Below are 20251 nucleotides of genomic sequence, written 5' to 3' on the forward strand. Positions count from 1 at the left end.
ATCCTTACTCAATGGAGTCATTATTTCATATTTGAAAACTGACTTATCAGAAGTTCTTTGATCCTACTGCCCTTACAAATTTTGCATTTTTTTCTGAAGCAATATAAAAAATGCTTATGGTGTGTATGCAAGCTGCTGTTTTAATTAACTTTCCTGAATTTCAAACATCTATATTTTACTCTCTTATATGCTTTTAACTAAGGTATAGTAGATGCATTTTTGCTTCAATACTAATTTAAGGTGTAATATTCATTTCTTTAGAGAACATTTTTGTTGTTGTGCATGCCTAGTGTTTTGTACGTTGTATATTGCATTCAGAATATTTTTTTCCTTCTCACCTATCCACAATGCAATGCCGTTCCCATGATGCACCTCTGCTTGCTGTTTACCTGTATGTTAATTCGCTTGAATCCCATTGGCCCACTGCCATCATGTGCTCGCTGCCTGTTATTAAAAGACTCAGTCGACTGCCAAAGCAATGAAGCGACCTCTCGAAGCAACTGTAGACCTGGTACTTTGACCTTTCACCTTTCGCTTTGCATGTAGCTTTTCAGAGAACCATCTGAGATTTGTATTACTTGTAAAATATTGGTTGCAAACAATCATTATTATTAATTTATGGAAAAAAACTTCAATAAGGTGTTTAGCCATCTCATTTTCATATGTAATCTGTGAAATAAATTAATCCTAACAAATTTTAATACCTTTTCCAAAAGAGTGAAGCAAATTTAAATTATTTGACTCAGAAAATGTTCATTATAATTCTTATTAACCTTTAAATTCAAGAAATTGCCATTTAGCTAAAGAAAAGAATAGGTATTAATAATAACACCAGTGCTTCTTCCCCCCTTAGAATAGTTTAACTCATTTTAAAAGCTGAAGCCATTTTTTTTGTTGTTGTTGCTTGATAGTTTTTCTTTTCCTTAGTTGAGATGCTACCGTTTTGGGTTACAGAAATCATGCTTTCGCTCTCAATAACAAATTCTCACTCATTCGACATTGCCGCTGTTTAAATTAAGGTGCATGGCAGAGGCATCTCCTTAGCTGTCATTTTAAATAAGAATGTTGCAATTGATGATCTCTGTGAACACAGAAGGTGTGTTTGCTTTAAGTTAGACATATCTTATCGAATTCTTCATTTCTAGGCCTTTCCCCCTGGTGCTCTTCATCCTTTACCAAAGAGACAAGCACTTGAAAAAAGCAATGGTACCAGTGCGGTCTTTAACCCCAGCGTCTTGCACTACCAGCAGGCTCTCACCAGCGCACAGTTGCAGCAACACGCCGCGTTCATTCCAACAGGTGCGTGCCCTTACTGTCCCACGTCCTGTGCCCTTCTGGTCATGTGCTTTCTTCTCATTTCTTTAAGCTGTTTGGTGGCATCTAGTTTGCTTTGAAAGGTATAATACAGTTTGAGATCCATCGTTGTCCTAGCTATCTAGATGTATTTACCTTACTTTGAATGATAGCTAAAGACCGTTAGGATTCTAAAGCCAAATATTTGATAGATTTAAGAGCCAGATTTAACCCATGAGAAACAGAGAGCAGTTTGGGCTTTTGGTTTCTTGTATCTGCACAAGCCCTGTAAAATTATTTATGTAAGATCTTTTATGTGTGACAATTGAAATTTGTCGTTAACTCTGAATGACCTAAAATTAGCAATTCCAGCAAATACTAACCATTTTTTTCTATTTCTATTCAGAGCACTAAAAAAATGAGGCTATTCAAATTAAAGCAATTCTCTACTCATATTTTTATATCCATTCTATCTCTTTCTCCATCCTTCTCAACTTTCACCAAGTTCACAAGTATATAGAGCTCCTATCCTCAGTGTCTAAGCCAATGCCTGATACTATTATGTACCATGTGCATTAACTATGATTCCACTAAAAGATCCATTGTAATAGCCGTAGAATCCTAGAGTTTAAAGGAGTCTTAGTGATCTCCTCATCCAGTCAATTGTTTTACAGATGAGAAAACTGAGGCCCCCTAAATGAGAAGTGACTTTCCAAGGTGCCACAACTAATGAGATAAAGAACTGAGTTTCCCTGTGATCAACTCCACTTCCGTCACATTCTGCCACCCAGGCCCGCCTCTATATACACATTCCACAGAGCTCTCCCGAAAAAGGAAAAAAGCAGATAAAAGTGATATTTTAAATAAGTGACCCAAGAAAGTCAGATGAAAGTAAAAAAACAAAAGTATAAAGCATGTCATCCCTCTCCCCCATTTTCACCAACATCCCTGACCATAGACACACACACGCACACCATACGCAAAGATACGCAGAATTGACTGTGGTTTTCACCTTTTACTCAATGTTAGAAGCGGGGGGTAACTTAGGCCCCAGTGGGAAGACCATCCATTGAGTTCGTTGTTTGTAAGCCAAAATTCTTCAGCTCATGATAGTGAGATGAAAGTAAATACAAATGAATAATAATTCTAGAAAAAAAATTTTGATTCAAATCTGTAAGTTTGGACTTTTTTAGATTATTATCCATTTCCTTAAATCCTATACCTTATCAGAAGTCTACATCAAGAGGGGGTTAAAATATTTCTGTGATAGTCTTTGTATAAAATCTACACTTTGAAATGGATTAGTAACCTGTGAACAATACTTATTTTAAGATATGAATTATGTGAGCAAAATGGTTTTCAGTGTTTACTTTTCTTATTTTAGTTTTGAACCTATCTTAAACTCGTAGACCTGGAGAAGAAATCTTTAATGCAGTATTTATTAGGGGTTCACTCTTGCCCTATAACAACCTTCATTAGTGACATTCCAGCACTGTTATAGCATAGCAGTATTTTCACATGTAATCCACTTGAAATACCACATTTGTAAAATAATTACTAGAAGGTAAACTTACATTAATGTCCTGTGTGGTTTCTACAAAGTGTCTCATTGTAGACCTCTTGGTCACTAGATATTTTAAGAGAAAAAAAAGTTAAGGAAGAATATACTGAGGCGAAAAACAAAAGGACAAGCCTGTTTCTGAAGAATGGACACTGCCATTACCAGGTCCTGGGAATACCTGTGAAGCTCTGGGGCTGACTGCCAAAGACTCTAAAGCCCTCCAGTACATGTTTAACTCTCCAATCCAATAATGACTGATTTTTTAAATCACTGAAAGAATCATCACTTTAAAACATTTCACCTTGGAAGCCTTTTAAACATTTCCAAAGCAAGGATAAATAACATCTCTTATGCAACAACCTGATTTTTGATGATGAAATGTGTTGCATGAAGGACCCATACGGCTGTATTGGCGGCTGTGGTTGTGTACTTCCGCCCTCTGGTGGATTCTTTAGAAACAGCTTAAGTGTATCTGGCAACCCTCAAAACCATGGGCTTTGGAAGCCAAAAAATGGGTCCTAGCCCACCAATACAGTGACTAGAAGGGTTTTCATTTCCTACATGACATAAATATCAGAGTGAGCAAACATGTGGATCTAGTTCTGAAATTGTATTTCAGCTGGTAAGAATTTTTCACATGTCTCTTAAATGAGGAAAGAAAAAATAATTTTATTAAAAGGAAATTAAAATAATCTTTCTCCCACTTAAGCCCAAACCAGGAATTTTAGTGTTCATTAGAGCTCAAGGTTTTGCTTCTAATTTTGCTACTTATAAACCAGAGTTTCAACTTTATTTCTAAAATGATAATGATAATAATCACTCATTGTTCATCATTGTTGGTTTTAAACCTCTGCAATTCAAATGAAGATGTTCAAAAATAACTTGTATAACTCGGTACATAGAGGACCCATTACTTTTAAATGAACAGATTTTGATTTTTCTATAAATGTTTTACATAAACATAAATATGAAACAAAAAAACATTTTATGTTTTCCTGAAAGTTGTCCTTGATCAAAAACCATTCATAGGTAAAGCTTTCGATATGATGCTAAAATTCTCGCATTGACATAATGTGAATCTGGATTTCAGGAATTCTACCTCCAGGTTGCAAAGATATTAATATAAAATTTTATGCAAAATGTGGTAGTCTTCTCCTAAACCATGCTAAGATAATTATTGCCCTGGTTGATGCCCTAGCACATTTGCAGTTGGTGGGAGGTTTTTTTCTTTTTTGATGGGGATTATTTTAACCAAGTACTTAGACTTTTTCTTTGCTATGTTAGGAAAGTGGCAAAACCACACACACTTACAAAAATAGCAGCATAATAATTCTTGGCATTTCTCTGACAGGTTTATTCTAAGTTACTGTAAGTGTTCTTATAGACATTATCTCATTATTCTTCAAGATGTTGCAGTTCTTTAGTAGCACGCATGGTTATTTGCATTTTGCAGATGGAAAAACTGAGGCTGTGTCTACACTGCAAAGTGGAATACATAATTAGTGGAATTACCCAGATAATTCTGGCTCACAGATACGACAGCTGAAATATTTGTGCAACTGAAGCAGAAAACATTTGGGAAGGCTTTGTTCATAGAATTGGTGCCTTAGTGAAATGCTTCAGCTGATGAGAACAAAGGCAACCCACAGAATCCTTCCTTGATTTATTCCATTATATTGGGAGTACAAAATAAACAGAACAGGGGACAGTGCCCCGATATTGCCTAATGATGAGAAACCCACAAATGTTACATCAGATTATCACATGACTTGGTGGAAGATTTATCAGTGTTTAGTGGCATCTATATCTGCATAAGCACAACAAAGTGTATTGCATTCAATTCAGCAAACGTATCTTGAACGCATGGTATGTTCCGGGTTCCAGAGCCAGTAATAAGAATACAAAAGAGTTCATAACTAGGTGGAAACCAAATAGCATGCAGAGGATGAAAAAGCACCTGAGGGTCTGGGCAAAGCGATTCGAGAGTGAAGGCGAGGGGGCGATGAATTCCGCATTCAGCGTGTGCACCAGGTGGTGGTTACAAAGGATATGGAGACAGAAGACTTTCCGAAGTAGGAGAAATTTGCCTAGGAGTTTGAAAAAGAAGCATGATTTTTTCAGTGGGGGAAAAAGCATCCCAGTTGGGAGAGTGTACTTGAAGAATAGAAAATTGTCCATTGCAGCTATAGCATAAAGTACATACAGGGTGTATGCAGAGAGTAGAGGATGGGAGTGTTGTACAAAGGCAGAGATTGGCTTGCTAAGAAGATCAGGACCAGAATCTGGCATTGAGTAAGGGAGCCACACACGCATAAGCTATGCATTTCCAATATTCACATCACTATTAGACCACTTAGAGAGAGAGGCTTAGGGAATTAATATGGTTAAGAATTTCAGCCACATCCAGACTGAAGCCAAAGTGACATGACTGATCCTAGCCCAGTACAGCTGCAGGAGTGACTGTAGATTATTTGCAATCCCTATGATATTCACATGTATGGCACAGCAAAGCTCTCCAAGAGACCCCCTTCCACATTTGAATGAAAAAAAAATAAGAGGGTATTTTTACAGGTGCAACTTTGAACCCAGCCATGGTTTACTCTAAAACAGATTAATTCACAAACTGAGGATTTGATTAAATTTTAGAAATAAATCTCTCCCAGCACACTTCTTACTAATGGCTGAAAACATTCATTCAACACATTGACCACCTACTATGTGTCCCACAGACCTAGACAGACAGGATCTCTGCTCTCCCAGGGTTTACAAGAAAGGAGGAAAGATCATTGTTTGACAAATATCCATAGAAATACACAAATTTTTTTATAAGTACAAATTGAGTACCCCTTGATCCAAAATGCTTGGGACCAGAAATATTTCAGATTTGGGATTATTTTTTCAGATTATGGAATATTTAGATTACATTAACTAGTTGAGCATCCCAAACTTGAAAATCTGAAATGCTCCAAAAAGCATTTTCTTTGAGGGTCACGTCAGCGCTCAAAAAGTTTCGGATTTTAGAGCAATTTGGATTCAGATTTTCAGTCTTGGAATGCTCAACCTGCACTATGAATGAAAAAGCAGAGTTCAGTGAGATTAAAAATAGAAACTGACTTGATGGCATGGGGAGGTAGGTAAAATAACAATTGAGCATTTTCTATAGAAGTGGCATCTGATATCTGGAAGATGAAAAGAGTGGGGTGAAGATTATTCTGGGCTGAGGGGACAGCTTGTGGGAAGCACAAAAATAGGACAAATGTGTAATGTGTTCAAAGAAAAGAAAAATTAATCTGTCTGCATCATGGTGCCAGGGAAGGGAGGTGTAGGATGGCCTGGGGAGGTAGTCAGAGACTGGACCACAGGGAACCTTTATCCTAAAGCAATAAGACACACTGAATGGTTTCCAGCAGAGGAGTGACCAGGCCTGCATTTGGAGTGATCTACTCTGCCAGAAGCTGGAGAATGAACTAAGGAGGGACAAGAATGGAGCAGGAAGACCATTTAGGATGTTATCACATAGCCCATCCTAGAGATAATGGTGACCAGGACTTGAGATGCTACAGTAGTGATGGACAAACAGACTAATGCAAGCTGCGTGTTAGAAGCAGGATCACTTTGGCTGATTAGTAAGCTGGACCCGGGAAGTTTACAAGGGGAAAGGGTGTCAGGCATAACTTTCAGTTTAGGCTAGAGCACTACTTAGATGGTGATGCCCAGAAGATATTTCTTGAGGTGTAGAAAGTGTCTCTCATCCAAGTACTAACCAGGCCCGACCCTGCTTAGCTTCTGAGATCAGATGAGATCGGGCACGTTCAGGGTGGTATGGCCATAGACTGAGGTGTAAAAAGGGTTTTTGTGGGAAAGATCAAAGCTCGGTCCTGTTACATTTGAGACACTTTGTGAGCCATCCAAGTGGAGAGGTGAGGAGGGCAGTTAGAGGAAAGGACCTGGAGCTCCGAGAAGAGATCTGGGTGGAATACGCAAACATGGAAGATCCTAGAATCCAAATCCATCAAGTGAAGGATATACCACAAGAGATGTAGTGTAGATGAAAAGGACCCATGCCCGAGTCCTGAGGAACTCCAGCATAGAGAGAGTTCGGGGAAGGAAGGTCATTCAGCAACGTAGACAAAGGGAGTTGCCAGGAAGAAAACCGTGTGTGTGTGTGTGCATGCGTGTGTGTGTGTGTGTGTGTGTGTGTGTGTGTGTGTGTGTGAGAGAGAGAGAGAGAGAGAGGGAGAGAGAGAGAGAGAGAGAGAGATAAAAAGTCTAAGGGAAGAAAGTGGCTTCTGATGGAGGGAAGGCCGGAGTGCTGAATGCTGCTGAGGATCAGGAACAGTGAGGTGAGGATGGGAGAGTTCCTGCTGGATGCAGCAATATGAGGTTTTTCTGGTGATTGGCATTCACAATTTAAGTGCAGAGGTCAAATGAAAGCCAAACTTAAGAGGAATGAAGACTCAATGGGGATAGGGAATTACAAATGTATGCGCAGGTAGATTTCCAGAAGTTTGATTGCGAAGATGAAAGAATAGGGCGGGAGAAAGGTTTACGTTGGACGTATTGACACATATTTGTTGAAGAATCTGGCAGTAGCCCAGTCAAATAGCCCCCTTTCCTGACTAGGTCATGTTAGCTTGATCAAAATGTAAATCAGGCAAAAAGTCACCCTCCAGTGCAAACTGTGCCACGGAGGGAATAAAGACCACACAGCTCAAGCTCTCTAATATCTCAGAAGTTAATTCTGAAACTCTAAGAGGACACTCCTATATTCATGAGAAACTACTTCTCAGGCACCTACATGACACACAGCCTTCAGTGATCTGAATCCAAGTACGACCTCGTTTTTCACGGAACTGAACCAGTAAGAGAGAATTTCTCAAAGCTTTCAATACAGTTTTATTTCAGTTCTCCACAACATACATGAATATAATATTCATGGTTGGAGTTTTCTGATTCATGTATGTTAATAAGACCATCACCACAGGTAAGGCAATTATTTCTAAAAAAGGGTTGAAATCGCCCCTCCCTACCTCCTACCTCCCCACTTAGACACCAACTTGAGATTTCCTGGGAGTTTTGCCAGAAATATTCCTCAGCGTCACTTTGTAGCAGCCATGACTGAATTCCTTAGCCCCAGTCCCAACTCAGCCCCAGCTCTGCACTATTTTGCCTCTACAGTGTTTAGGCTTTATTGCCAGGCCCTACTCCTCTTTCACAATGAATCTTACGACAAAGAGCAGATCACATACACATACAGTTCATTCCCTGTGAGAATCTCAGTCTTCCTAGGTTCCTGGACCTTCAAGCATCAATCTAAAATTCACCTACCCTGCCCTGCAAGCTTTGGAAATTATGAAATCTTAAATACTGTTCTTATTTTCATACCGTTGTTGACACAAAACATTTGCAGTCCAACAAACAAGTAAACTTTTAATGCAGCAAGTTTAGTGTATTCTAGTGAATATAAAAGCTGACCTGGATTTAGGAAGAGAATTCTATTTCTAGCCTTCCCCTTGACCCACACCATGAGTGACCTTGGAGGAGTTGCTATGCCTCAGATTTTTCATCTGTAAAATACCTACTTCCTACCTTGGAGGATTAACTTGATAATGTCTGTAAAATACTTTGAGGTCTTAGAGGAAGGACACCACGGCTTTATCACATGTCATTCTTATTAGAATCATGTCGATGCATATGAATAGAAAGTGTGAACAGTGGTCTAAGGAGTGAGCTTGGAATAATATTGGCTTAAAATAAGTCAGATATATTTGTGTCTGTACTGACAATGTGAATGGCCCTAAAAGACTGTGTTAACTAACCCTACTTATTTCTGGTTGTGCTTCAATCTCACTTTGAATGTTAACTCTAAACCGCTAACCTGTTTCTTTCCCTTTATTCACTTTTTCCACCCACCATTGCATGACATCAGGGTCAGTTTTGTGCATGACACCCGCTACCAGTATTGGTAGGTTTCAACCTTTTTTATTTGTCTTTTATATGATGTACAATACCTTCACTTGCTTGAAATTTATTTCCGAGATGGTAGAAATGCTATAGGAAATAGTAGATTTGAAGGCTTATTTGGCTTTAGAGTTAACAAATAGATTTTTTTTAATGTACTTGTATATTTAAGAAAATGATGGTTTTAATGTGACCTCTTGTGCTAGAACAATCACTGCAAAAACATAAAGCCACAAGTACGAGTCTGCTTTTTAATGATTTGTGTTTTGTTTCTCTTTATAGTTTATATGGTATAGCGTAAGGAACAGAGCTTACTCTATCAGCGAGGCAGGCTAATTTCATCAATGTTTGAAAGTTTCATAGTGGTGTGCCTTGATCTCCTCTTTGCTGTGTGTTAGAGCAATCAGAGTTTCCCAGAAGTATCCATTTTTTACAAATTATAAATGAATGTATTTTGAAACCAAATGTCTGAGCTGCCTAACTTGATTATCTTTTCTAAGTGTTGATTTATTTGTGATGATTTTTCTGCACCTCAGCATTCCTTTAGCCATTTAATTTTAATAGCAGATAGTTATCCTCACACACGTTAATGCATTGGTACAAACGTCTGTCTTTAGGACATATGGATTAGTTCTATTTAGAGTGAAGAAAAAGAAGTATTGCAAATTTTGTCTGGCTATTTCAGAGTCACCGTGTGAGAATTTGCATCAAGGCTATGATGTTTGCTCCATCGTTTATTGATTCAAATAAACCACAACCCACAGCAGTTCCATTTCATATAAGCAGTCCCAAATTGGAAAAAAAAAAATTCAATGTAACCATAATTCCAAAGAACATCCTATCCCAAAATAGGCCTCCATATGGAGACTTGGATGTTTCCGAATTTATGATTAAAAGTGATGATCACATAGTCTTGCTTCATCGGACAGCACCTTCCACAATTTTAGAAACAACCATTATTGCATACACTGAACACTCTGAATTGGGAATGGATCTATTGTTAGAAATAAAATGTTTATAAATACATCAACCAAAGTAATCTGCTTTGGCCTTTCTGGGAATCACTGATTATGTTTTAAAACTTCCTTTAATTGTACTTGTAATAAGCTATTTTCCCTTTTTTATTTCTCTCCCATGCTTCCTTGCTTTGCATTGTGATTGCATGCCATCTGCTGGTTTAACCCATGATGGCTTGCTGCTCTGATATTCACCATGCCAAAATACCACTTCTATTACCATAATGCTACACCCTCCTGTTCATTGCTCCCATGGTTCCCCTCCTGAAAGTACCCATGATGCACAGCGCTACGTCCGCCACTGTCTCTGCAGCAACAACTCCTGCAACAAGTGTCCCCTTCGCAGCAACAGCCACAGCCAATCAGGTTTGCTCCTTTTAAAGCTTTCTTTCACAAATCCCAAACTCTAAATGAGTGCTGATATTTAAAAAAAAAATTCTCGGTGAGAATTTTTTTTTCATGTTTATCCATCAAATTTTATTTTTTTAATTAGTTTATAGCAAGCATTTACAGACAGGTTGCACTTATTTAGAGTTAACATTTACTGCAAATAATGATGTAGCTATGTTTTGTGTTGCACTGTTTGTTTCCGTACCTAATATTGTGTAATTAACCTGACAGGCTTCAATTCCTTTTAGTACAGCGTTACCTATCCAGTGGTTTGTGAATGGCTACAGAAACATTGTAAACGTGCACCCATGGGTGCTTCAAAACTGGCTCTATTTGAATTCGGTTCATTCAGACCCTATCAGCTGTGTGGAGGAAAAAGGGTCTCCTCTTAGAAAGTCTTCCCCTTGGCCTAAGTGTCATATTTGAGGTCTGCACAATTCTTATGACCATTTGACCTCGGTCTTAGGTTCTGCCAAACTCACTTGGTTCCCACTGTACAATCTGCTCCAATACTGGCCTAAGAGCCAAACCATCCGGAATGAAGAGTCATGGGTGTCGCTGAACTCACAAAGGCTGGATATAACTGACGAGGAGCGTTTAACTCTGTTGGTTTAATGCATGTGCCAGTGAGACCATGGATGTACTATTTCATAGTGACAGCCAGCTGCTACTTCCTACTCTGTGGTCACAAGCTGACTGTATCCCTGATCCTAGCCTCCCAACTTGCAAACATGTGCTCCTAGCCACAAGGAGACAGCATGAGGGTGAGAGAGCAGAAACTCTCACCTCGCCTAGAAAAATTGTTTTTATTGTGCATGCCCTCCCTTCACAGAAGAACAATTTTGGTTTGGTTTTTAGTTTCATTTCATGGGTTTTTAAAAATAAAATCAGCTCTGCTAATAAAAGATGACAAGGGATAGAAGAAACTGGGGGAAATTGTGTCAGGGCATCACGGCAGTCCCAGCCTGCGTTCTGCAGGCTAGGAGGGCTGAGTCATGCTGCTTTCCACGTTCAAGTGAATCCACGATTCCAGCTCTGCAGCTTTCATTCCTGCAAAGAAAGGCATGAGTGGACAGGAATGCAAGAATAAAAGTTAAACCCCATCACAGTGCTGATTGTGCCCTCAGCATTGTGACAGAGTAGGAGAGAGCAGACAGCGGGGGAGGGAGGAGAGGCCCAGCAGCAGTGCAGAGGCAGGTGTCAATCAGCTGTGGATGATTCTTCAGCAATTCACTCCCACCACTAAAATGCCAACCTGTCCTCTAAGGAAAGCCAACCCAGCTTCCAAACAAACAGAACAAAGAACAGACAAGTATGAGTTCCTTACCTGGGAAGATGATGATGATTATTTCTAAATGATAGATGGGAGAAGGAAGAGACACTGTTTGCATCTTTCCATTATTAGGTCCAAAGCTCTTCTCACTCATTCTTAACAGGGAAGCTGGATACCTGTTTCTTTCAAGTCTTAAATCCTGCCTCCTTGAACCATGTTTATGTGATTTTTGTCCCAATTTTTGTTACAAAGTCCTTTTATAAGAAAACAAGTTTGGACTGGGTACAGTGGCTCATGCCTGTAATCCCAGTACTTTGGGAGGCCGAGGCAGGAAGATCACTTGAGCCCAGGAGTTGGACACCAGCCTGAGCAACATGGTAAAATCTGGTCTCTACAGAAAATACAAAAAAAAAAAATTAGCTGAGCATGGTGCCATACACCTGTAGTCCCAGTTACTTGGGAGGCTGAGGTGGGAGGATCACCTGTGCCAGGGGAGGTCGAGGCTGCAGTGAGCCATGATCATGCCACTGCACTCTAGCCTAGGTAACTTAGTGAGACCCTGTCTCAAAATAAAATAAAATTAAATTAAAAGCAAGTTTGAAGTATAATATAGTAGGATTTGTTGCAGTGAAATTCTGCATGGTAAGTTTAGCCTTTCGGACACTTAAGAGATTTTTTTTTAAGAAAGGAAGCTAAGCCAAGATAAAGAAATACTTTGGAGTTGTAGGATGAATTGTTTTAGCATGATAAATTTTTGACCATGTGTCATACATATTTTTCAAGCCTAGTGATTCTTTGGCTCTGTCTTTTAAAACAATTTTTGAGATATTACATATGTATATTCAAGTGTGTGTGTGTGCGTGTGTGTGTGTGTGTGTGTGTGTCTGTCTGTCTGTCTGTCTAGGGAGGCAGAGATTGGAAGCATGGAATATTCAGAAGTTAAAATGTATCATTTTCAGGCAGGGTGTGATTAGAAAAGAAAATAAGTTGAAGTTTCAACTTCTTTAATTGCAAGCATAGCTGAGGTTTGACTTCAATTCAATCCAGAGAAACATAATTAAAGGAGTGCCTGGTGGTAGCTTCAAGAATCTTATACTCTATGTTTTGCAGTTTATCAGATGTAATAGTTGCTGCTGGATTGCATTTAAATGATGAAAAAGAAATCCCTTAGCAGCTCTTGATACAGGTCTGCTTGCATATGAAAACCATGGAAAAATAAATAATAGTGAACAGAAGTTCCAGATATGATATTCTTTATGTATTTTCAATAAGTTTCAAAGAGCAAAGCATCTATAAAAGACCTTGGAAATTCTTTCAGCGTCCAATTACAGGAAACTCAGAGCTTGTTAATGACTGAAATAACAAGTTATCGTCTTGCTAAGATTTCTCTCTTTAAACTCAAATTGAATCATACCCATGTGGATTATGTAAGTCATTTAAGCATGATGAATCTCAGTTTCCTCATTTGTGAAAAGAGGAATAGAACTAGATGGCCCCTGGAGTCCCTCTCGGCTCTGAAATTCAATGAACCAAAGGCTCAGTGACTGTTATTTTAGGCCCAAAGCATGAGATAAATACAAACATAATGGAAAGTGAAACTAATTGATTCCAGAGTTTAATGACCGATAAGCACCCTGCCTTCTTTTCTGTCTTTAAAATGTAGTTGGATTTTGACAGTTTTTTTTAATTTGATCAATTCAGACTGTCAGTTCAAATATTTCAAATCTCATAGGCATTTGTAATTAGATACAAGTCATTCATTGAAGAAAGAGGATAGATTAAAACATCCCATGACAGCTTCTTAGGTCCAGTGCTATTTACACGTTACCCCGTGGTGAACCAAGCTGAACAAGCCACATGGATATCAGTTCAATCCTCAGGCTGAATCAAGGTGCCACCACTAAAAGTTTTTGCTGAATTTAGACTGCTGGTTTGAGATTAAATAAAGATAGAATCCAAATATATTTGGGGAATATAAAATATTTTTTGATTATTTAGCTCTGGGAGCAGATAAGGAAGCAAAAATATAATAAACAAATTTACTAAGCACTATTTTCTGTTTCTGTTAAGATGTTTGGGCCTGAATAGACAAATTTTACCTAATAGTAATAATATTATCATTATAAACTACTTATTATGTGCCAGATATGATTCTAAATGGCCCCTCTCATGTAATATATTACATATCATATCATATATTTTATTATATAGTATGTAAGAGAGGATAGTTATATATAGATGTAGACACTCAATTCTTAACAATAGTTTTATGAGATGGGTACAGCGATCATCCCCATTTGATAGATACTAAAGCTGAAACAAAAGTTAGCTACCTCAGCCAAAGTCAGACAGCTTCTAAGTGGTCTTGCTGAAGTTTAAACATGGTTCCAGAAGACTTGCTTTAACCAGGATGGTATACTGCCTCGTTCCATAATTATAAATACACAAAAGTCACTTATTCCATAAATAAAACTGTTTTTCCAGTGAGACTCAGTAATAACCAATTCTCTTGTTATAGAAGAAAATAGAGTAGTGTTGCCAGTGTGGCTCAAGCCGAGATGAATCCTAAACTGGAGAGATAAGCTGGATTTGAACAGAGCTTTGAGCTAGTTATGTAAAGTAGCCAGGTCATCTTTAGAAACCATATAGTGGGGCCGGGCGGGGTGGCTCATGCCTGTAATCACAGCACTCTGGGAGGCCGAGGCAGGTGGATTGCCTGCGGTCAGGAGCTCAGGACCAGTCTGGCCAACATGGTGAAACTCCATCTCTACTAAAAAGTAATTAAAAAAAAAATTAGCTGGGCATGGTGGCAGGCGCCTGTAATCCCAGCTACTCGGGAGGCTGAGACAGGAGAATTGCTTGAACCCGGGAGGCAGAGATTGCGGTGAGCTGAGATCGCGCCATTGCACTCCAGCCTGGGTGACAAGAGCAAAACGCCATCTCAAAAAAAAAAAAGAAACCATATAATGGACCTTATTATTTCAGTGTGATAAAATAACCAGTGAAAATTAGAAGTAAGAAAACCTAAGAAAAAATTAGTCATTTGTCTTAGGGAATCAGGTTCATGGCTTTCTTTTGTCATAGGCTTTGCTCCCAGCCTCTGCGAATCATCTCACAAATAGCCTGTTAACAAAAAAATGGGGGGAGGGGAGAATGATAGGTAGCATGTAAATTAGTCCATTTGAGTCCGTTGACCAAGGACCAGAATGTGGAACTCTGTCAAAGATACCTGTATTGAAACAATTAATTGTACATTAAAAGAGATAAAGCTTAGTAATGGATTACTTATTTTTTTCATACGCAAAGAAATTTTATAATGAGAGTGCAGAGTAAAATTCCTGATGAACTTGAATTATTACAATATTCTACGCTGTAATTCGTTTAGCATTTTTTATTTCAAAGTTACATTCTATTTCAAAGGAGGAGAAAATAATTTCCAAATAAATATATTTTAAGTTTTGGTTTCTTCATTTATATATAGAAATCATTTAATTTACTTAATGACATTCTTCAAGGCACAATTAAAATACAATTTATACTTTGACTCTTTCCCTGAAAGTCTCTATTCTCCTCCCCCAGCAAGAAGTACTTTCTCCTGTTCTCTGAAATCTACAAGGACTTTGCACATGCCTTAAGGCATTATCATTAAATAGAAAGACAAATGCAAGTGTATGAAGAAAGCTGGGGAAATATAAAGTTTAGCTGGAGAGTAACTCACGTTCAGATTGATCAGAGAATCCATTGTGTGGGACCGTGATGCCAGGTTAAAGGGTTTGGCCCTGACTTGGCCACTGAAGGATTTTCAAGCAGGATAGCGATGGAAACAGTACTTTAGGAAGAGTGAGCAGATGGATTCGAGGCAGGAGAGTCTGTAGAGGCCAGTAAGAGGCTTTAACAAGAGCTTAAACGGGGACAATGGCAGCTGGCAAGTGGCCTGCTTTGTCTTGCCTTTGCCCATTACATGGGGAGTGTTACTTTTAGGAAAAGAGAAACATAACAATGATTCCATACTATGGCAAAGCCTGTCTAAATAAATGTCACATGGCGGAAAGAGAGATTGAGGCTGATAAGAAACTCAGTCCCTGCCAGAGCAGCAGTTGGGTGGCCTCACTGTTGGGATACCTGCAGTGTGCTCACCTTTCCCATGGGCCTTCCCACTCCTACCTAAATGAGACTCAGCCACGAAATCTCACCCTACCCCAACCACAGGCCTCTGCGTGAAGGAAAGAGTCCCCTCAAGTGTGGAGTGAATGTATATCATCCGTGTCTCCAAATCAAAGCTCTATGAACAGTGAACAGATTATTCGTCTAGTTCATTCTGGCCCGTGAGTCCATGCTAGGGAAGGAGATTCCTACATATTAATATTGCAAATCTTTCTATGGAGCATCACAAGAAGTGTCGTAGAAGCTAATGAAATGATTATATTCTGGGCAATATGTTAACCAACACTTAATCGCATCTCCAGAAGTGATGATTCATGTTTAATATTATGACCTCAAGGTCTTATCACATCTTCTGAACTCTCCTCCAGAGATTAAGTACATTCAACAGAGAGTTGGCCTAAGGAAGAGCTCATTGAAAATTAGTTGCTAATATATCATATACATATAGCCCTCTATTTATATTTGATAAATTAGAAAATCTCATTTTCTAGACTTACCTGACATAGTTTTATTATCTGTGACCATCAATTTCAACAATATCTTATCAGAAAAATAAAATAATTACATGTAACCAGATGTATATTATGTTTTATCTGGCCTGCTATAAAGTGCTAAAGAGGGAAGAGAAAGCTTGTTTCTCACCTATAAATATGAACATAACTTTTAAGTTATTTGTATAAGGGTTCTTGGATATATAAGTTAACCTATGCTAACCAAGAAGTCTAGAAAGGTAAGATCATGTTTTATTTCATCTCCCGTCTCAGAGTTTTATAAAACATCTATTATTCAATGCCATCTGTCTGGACTATATTCAGGCAAATGTAGGAGGCATTAAACATTCCCCGCTATTCACCACTTGACCCATTTCGGGGCCTGCATTTTGTTTCACAAGAAAAATCTTGGTTCTGCAAGGTCCCGGTGTGGGAGGAGTAGGCTCCTGTCATCTCTCTCTCCTGAAATACACGGTAAAGTGGTTGGCCTCTATGTATGGATGATCAAACTGTGAAACACTCCTTTCTCGCAGTTTGCTTGTTCCTGGGAATAGATTACAGAAAGCAGCTGGGCCCCACGTATGTTGTTCTCCGAAAAAGCAGAGACAGCAACTGTCAGAATCCAGTCCCTGTAAACAGGAATCTGGGCCGAGACCTGTCTCTCTGCTTCCACTGCCTACGTCATTTAGCCACCTCTAACTTTTTGCTTGTATTCTAACCGTAGAGGGGATTCAGGTTGGTGAATGGATGTGGTTCCTTCAGATGAGGCAGAATTGGCAAATCAAATATTTTGTACAGAAGGCAGGAGAGAGAGAGAAAGGGAGAGAGTCGAGAGAGAGAGAGAAGGGTTGAGATTGAAACCTGCTGTATTTCTTTGAGTAAAAAATAAAACTATAAAAATTGCAGCATTTGCATTTGGTTAACACTATTTGTTAAAGCTCCTTGGCAGTTTGAGTCTGAATTCCACTGTGTTCATGGCTAAGGACATCAGAATCCAGACTTGCTTAAAAAATAAAATAAAATAAGGGTGGAAAGAGAGGGGGGTACTTTGTCCAGCTTAGGTGGTCTTGGATCTATGAAAACAATATAGATGCACATTAACTTTTCTCTTCAAGAAATTAGAAAATAAGAAAACAAGAGCCCTTTTATTTTCCTGTCTCAGCAGCAGCTGCTTTGCAGGCCTACTCTGAAGTTTAATTAATAAATGCATTTGCAGATTCTCTAAGAAAAGGCTCAGTTATGTAAGTGTTGTAATCTAGTACATTTTCATTTTTCATGAATAATTTACACCTCTTGGTGAGAAACTTGGGTAGAATTCTTTTGTATATAGCACATAAAGACATAATATCAGCTCCAATTCTGTGCAGCTGAAGAGAAAATGTCAAGACTCCTTATGCGGCACATTCCTGCCTGGTGCACAGTCCTTCGCGTGACACCTCAAATCCCATCCTCCTTTGCATTTTGTTTGTTTGTTTGTTTTGAGACAGACTCCTATCCTGTCACCCAGGCTGGAGTGCAATGGCGCGATCTCAGCTCACTGCAACCTCCGCCTCCTGGGTTAAAGCAATTCTCCTGCCTCAGCTTCCTGAGTAGCTGTGATTACAGGCACTCACCACCACATCCAGCTAATTTTTGTATTTTTAGTAGAGACAGGGTTTCACCATGTTGGTCAGGTTGGTCTTGAACTCTTGATCTCGTGATCTGCCTGCCTCAGCCTCCCAAAGTGTTAGAATTACAGGCATGAGCCATTGCATCCAGCCTCCTTTGCATTTTGATGGAATTGGAGGGAGATCTTTTTGGGTTGAAAAGTTATATTCCCTGTCATATTTTGGCTTTTGTTGATGATAGTAAAATCATGCTCCGTTTCGCCAATTTTAGGTTTTCTCATTGGAGCAAAATGAATATATAGTTCATCTTATATGGGTGTTTATTTCCAGCTGTAAATTTGTAAGGAAAAAGAGACTAGCTGCAGTGAAGGAATTCAAGTCCATTTTCAAGGGTTGAATGATGGACAGGTTGCTGTGAACGGAATGGAATTCCTATTCATGGGCACTTATCTACCCAGGCTCTGCCTCTGCTGCCTACCTTCTCACACGTCTGCCTGCGCATTTGGGGAAGTTGCCAGCCTTTCTGTGCAGATGGATGTGGAGGACAGACAAACTCGAGACTGTGGCTCCACTTACCAAACACATATGATGCTGCCACACATCAAAGACACATTGGCATTTGCTCTGGCCTCTCAGCCCCTTCCGGCATACCCTTGAGGTGACACTGCTGGAGACAGTGACTCCCAAGGTCAGACCAGGCTGGGTCTGCTGGCCACTCTAGGGGCCAAGAGGTTGGGGAAATGCTAAAAGTACTTAGGAGCTCACTGCCTAGCAGAGAAAATGTCATAAAACACAAAGTCTAGCAGGCAAATGTTGCTGCCTGGGAAGTAAGCGCCATGGCATGTCCTCATCCCTAAAGTCTCATACGTCTGAGGGGTGTATAGGAATGAGAGAGAAGTGACAGGTAAGGTTATTCCCGACACCATAACCAGCTGGAAATTGAAGAGGTGGCGATAAGGTAGGGTAAAGAGAAAAGGGAGCCCAGGCACCGCCACCTGCTTTCCACACGCAATCATGTCAAACCCACTGGGACTCTATTTCCCTCTTTTATGTGTGAAGAGTCAAAGCTCAGGTTTATCACAGCTCCAGTAGGTAGCAGAGCCTGCCTTTGGCCTCATCTGCCTGACCTTAAAGTCAATGCTTTTCCCCTTCTTTAACATTCTTCCTCGAAAGCATATGTGGTTTAGAAAGGAACTTCAGACTCCATCTCAGACTTTATCTCATGATAGAAGCAGATAGGGCAACTGTGATTGCCTCAGATCTAAAGAAGAGGGGACACTGTGGCTCTTGTGAGCCGGGGAGTGGGAGACACCAGGGAGGGTGAAGAGGAGGGTGTGCTGGGTAGTCCTGGGAAGTGCAGCTGGGGGGATAAGGAGGAGGTTGGGTTATGGAGGGCCTTAAAGTGTGGGATGAGAACAGAACAAGACAGGTTCCCTGAGAGGCGTGGAAATTCAAATGTACTGGAAGTGAGTGGGCAGAGGAGGTGCACTGGGACAGGCAGCCTGAGTCAAGCTAACCAGTGAGAAAGCTGCTTCATCAGTGAAGTGATGAAATCAGAACAGAGAGAACAGAGAATATTTGAGGGGGAAATGTGAATCACTCAGAAGCAGGGAAATTCAGAGAGGCTCCGTGATCCCTGGCTTGCCTTTGTTCCCCCAGAGGCTGTTCTCTGACATCTATGGTGTCTGCGGATTTCAGTGCCTTTCTCCTCTCTGTCACATAACGCTCCTATGAGACCTCTCTCTCATTGACCATCAAAAGGATGGTTCTCATCTACACACCTTGACTTTGATTTGTACTATAAAGGACAAATTTGCTGACTGGCATTTTCTAACACCAGTTTATGACATACTATAGCTAATTTAACAGTTAGAACTCATCATGCTTTAGCATCAAGTACAAAATGTTAGAGCTTTTGGTCTGTTTGTTTTACTTTCGGTGTTCAAATTATAGTATTCCTGTCATCGCTCCCCTTGCTCTGAAGTATTCAAAGATCTCGGAGCATATGTCAGTAAACTTCCTATGATCTTTACTTCTCGCTGAAATGCATTTCTGGAAGCAGCCTCACTAAGGTGATCATTGTAGAATGTTGCTCATTTCCCCCTAATCACAGCTACATTGAAGGTCTGACTTGAGACCAGCGTCAATTACATCATAGATGTGAAAGGCTGTAAGTTGTAAGAGCAGATTTTCCACCATCATACCATACCTCTACAAAACATAAAAAAAGAAAAAGTATGATGCAGATTACATAAATTGGAATAGAGGCCTAGATGGGCAAAGTGACTTACCCAATTCACACACATAGCAAGAGAGCCAGGCCCAGGACCCAATCACCCGTGTCCTACCTAGAACAGTGCTGTTTCCCTTTCAGCACACTGCATTCCTGAGAAAGTGCGTTAAAGGATCGTGTAAGGGGCCCTGAATTGCTCCAGAGTATGCAGACAGCAAAAACATGACTCAGCTACCCTCACAAAGCACCTACCAGGTGCCGA

At 39.7% G+C, this 20251-nt stretch overlaps 1 protein-coding gene across 8 annotated transcripts in view; it reads left to right on the top strand.

Annotated features, from left to right (window-relative positions):
* The window catches only part of MBNL2 (muscleblind like splicing regulator 2), a 172524-nt gene that overhangs the window by 134640 nt on the left and 17633 nt on the right, over positions 1 to 20251 (top strand). The window contains exons 6-9 of one of the 8 annotated variants that reach the window (XM_032277507.1): positions 458 to 511; positions 1146 to 1299; positions 8784 to 8819; positions 10103 to 10197. In XM_032277507.1, coding sequence (XP_032133398.1) covers positions 458 to 511; positions 1146 to 1299; positions 8784 to 8819; positions 10103 to 10197 — 339 coding nt within the window. The remainder of the gene's footprint in view (positions 1 to 457; positions 512 to 1145; positions 1300 to 8783; positions 8820 to 10102; positions 10198 to 20251) is intronic. The other 7 variants (XM_032277506.1, XM_032277509.1, XM_032277512.1 and 4 more) reach the window with 7 other exon arrangements.

The sequence above is a fragment of the Sapajus apella genome, unplaced genomic scaffold, assembly GCF_009761245.1.
Source record: "Sapajus apella isolate SASKATOON/1434 unplaced genomic scaffold, GSC_monkey_1.0 scaffold9, whole genome shotgun sequence".
In the NCBI taxonomy this organism is placed as follows: Eukaryota; Metazoa; Chordata; class Mammalia; order Primates; family Cebidae; genus Sapajus; species Sapajus apella.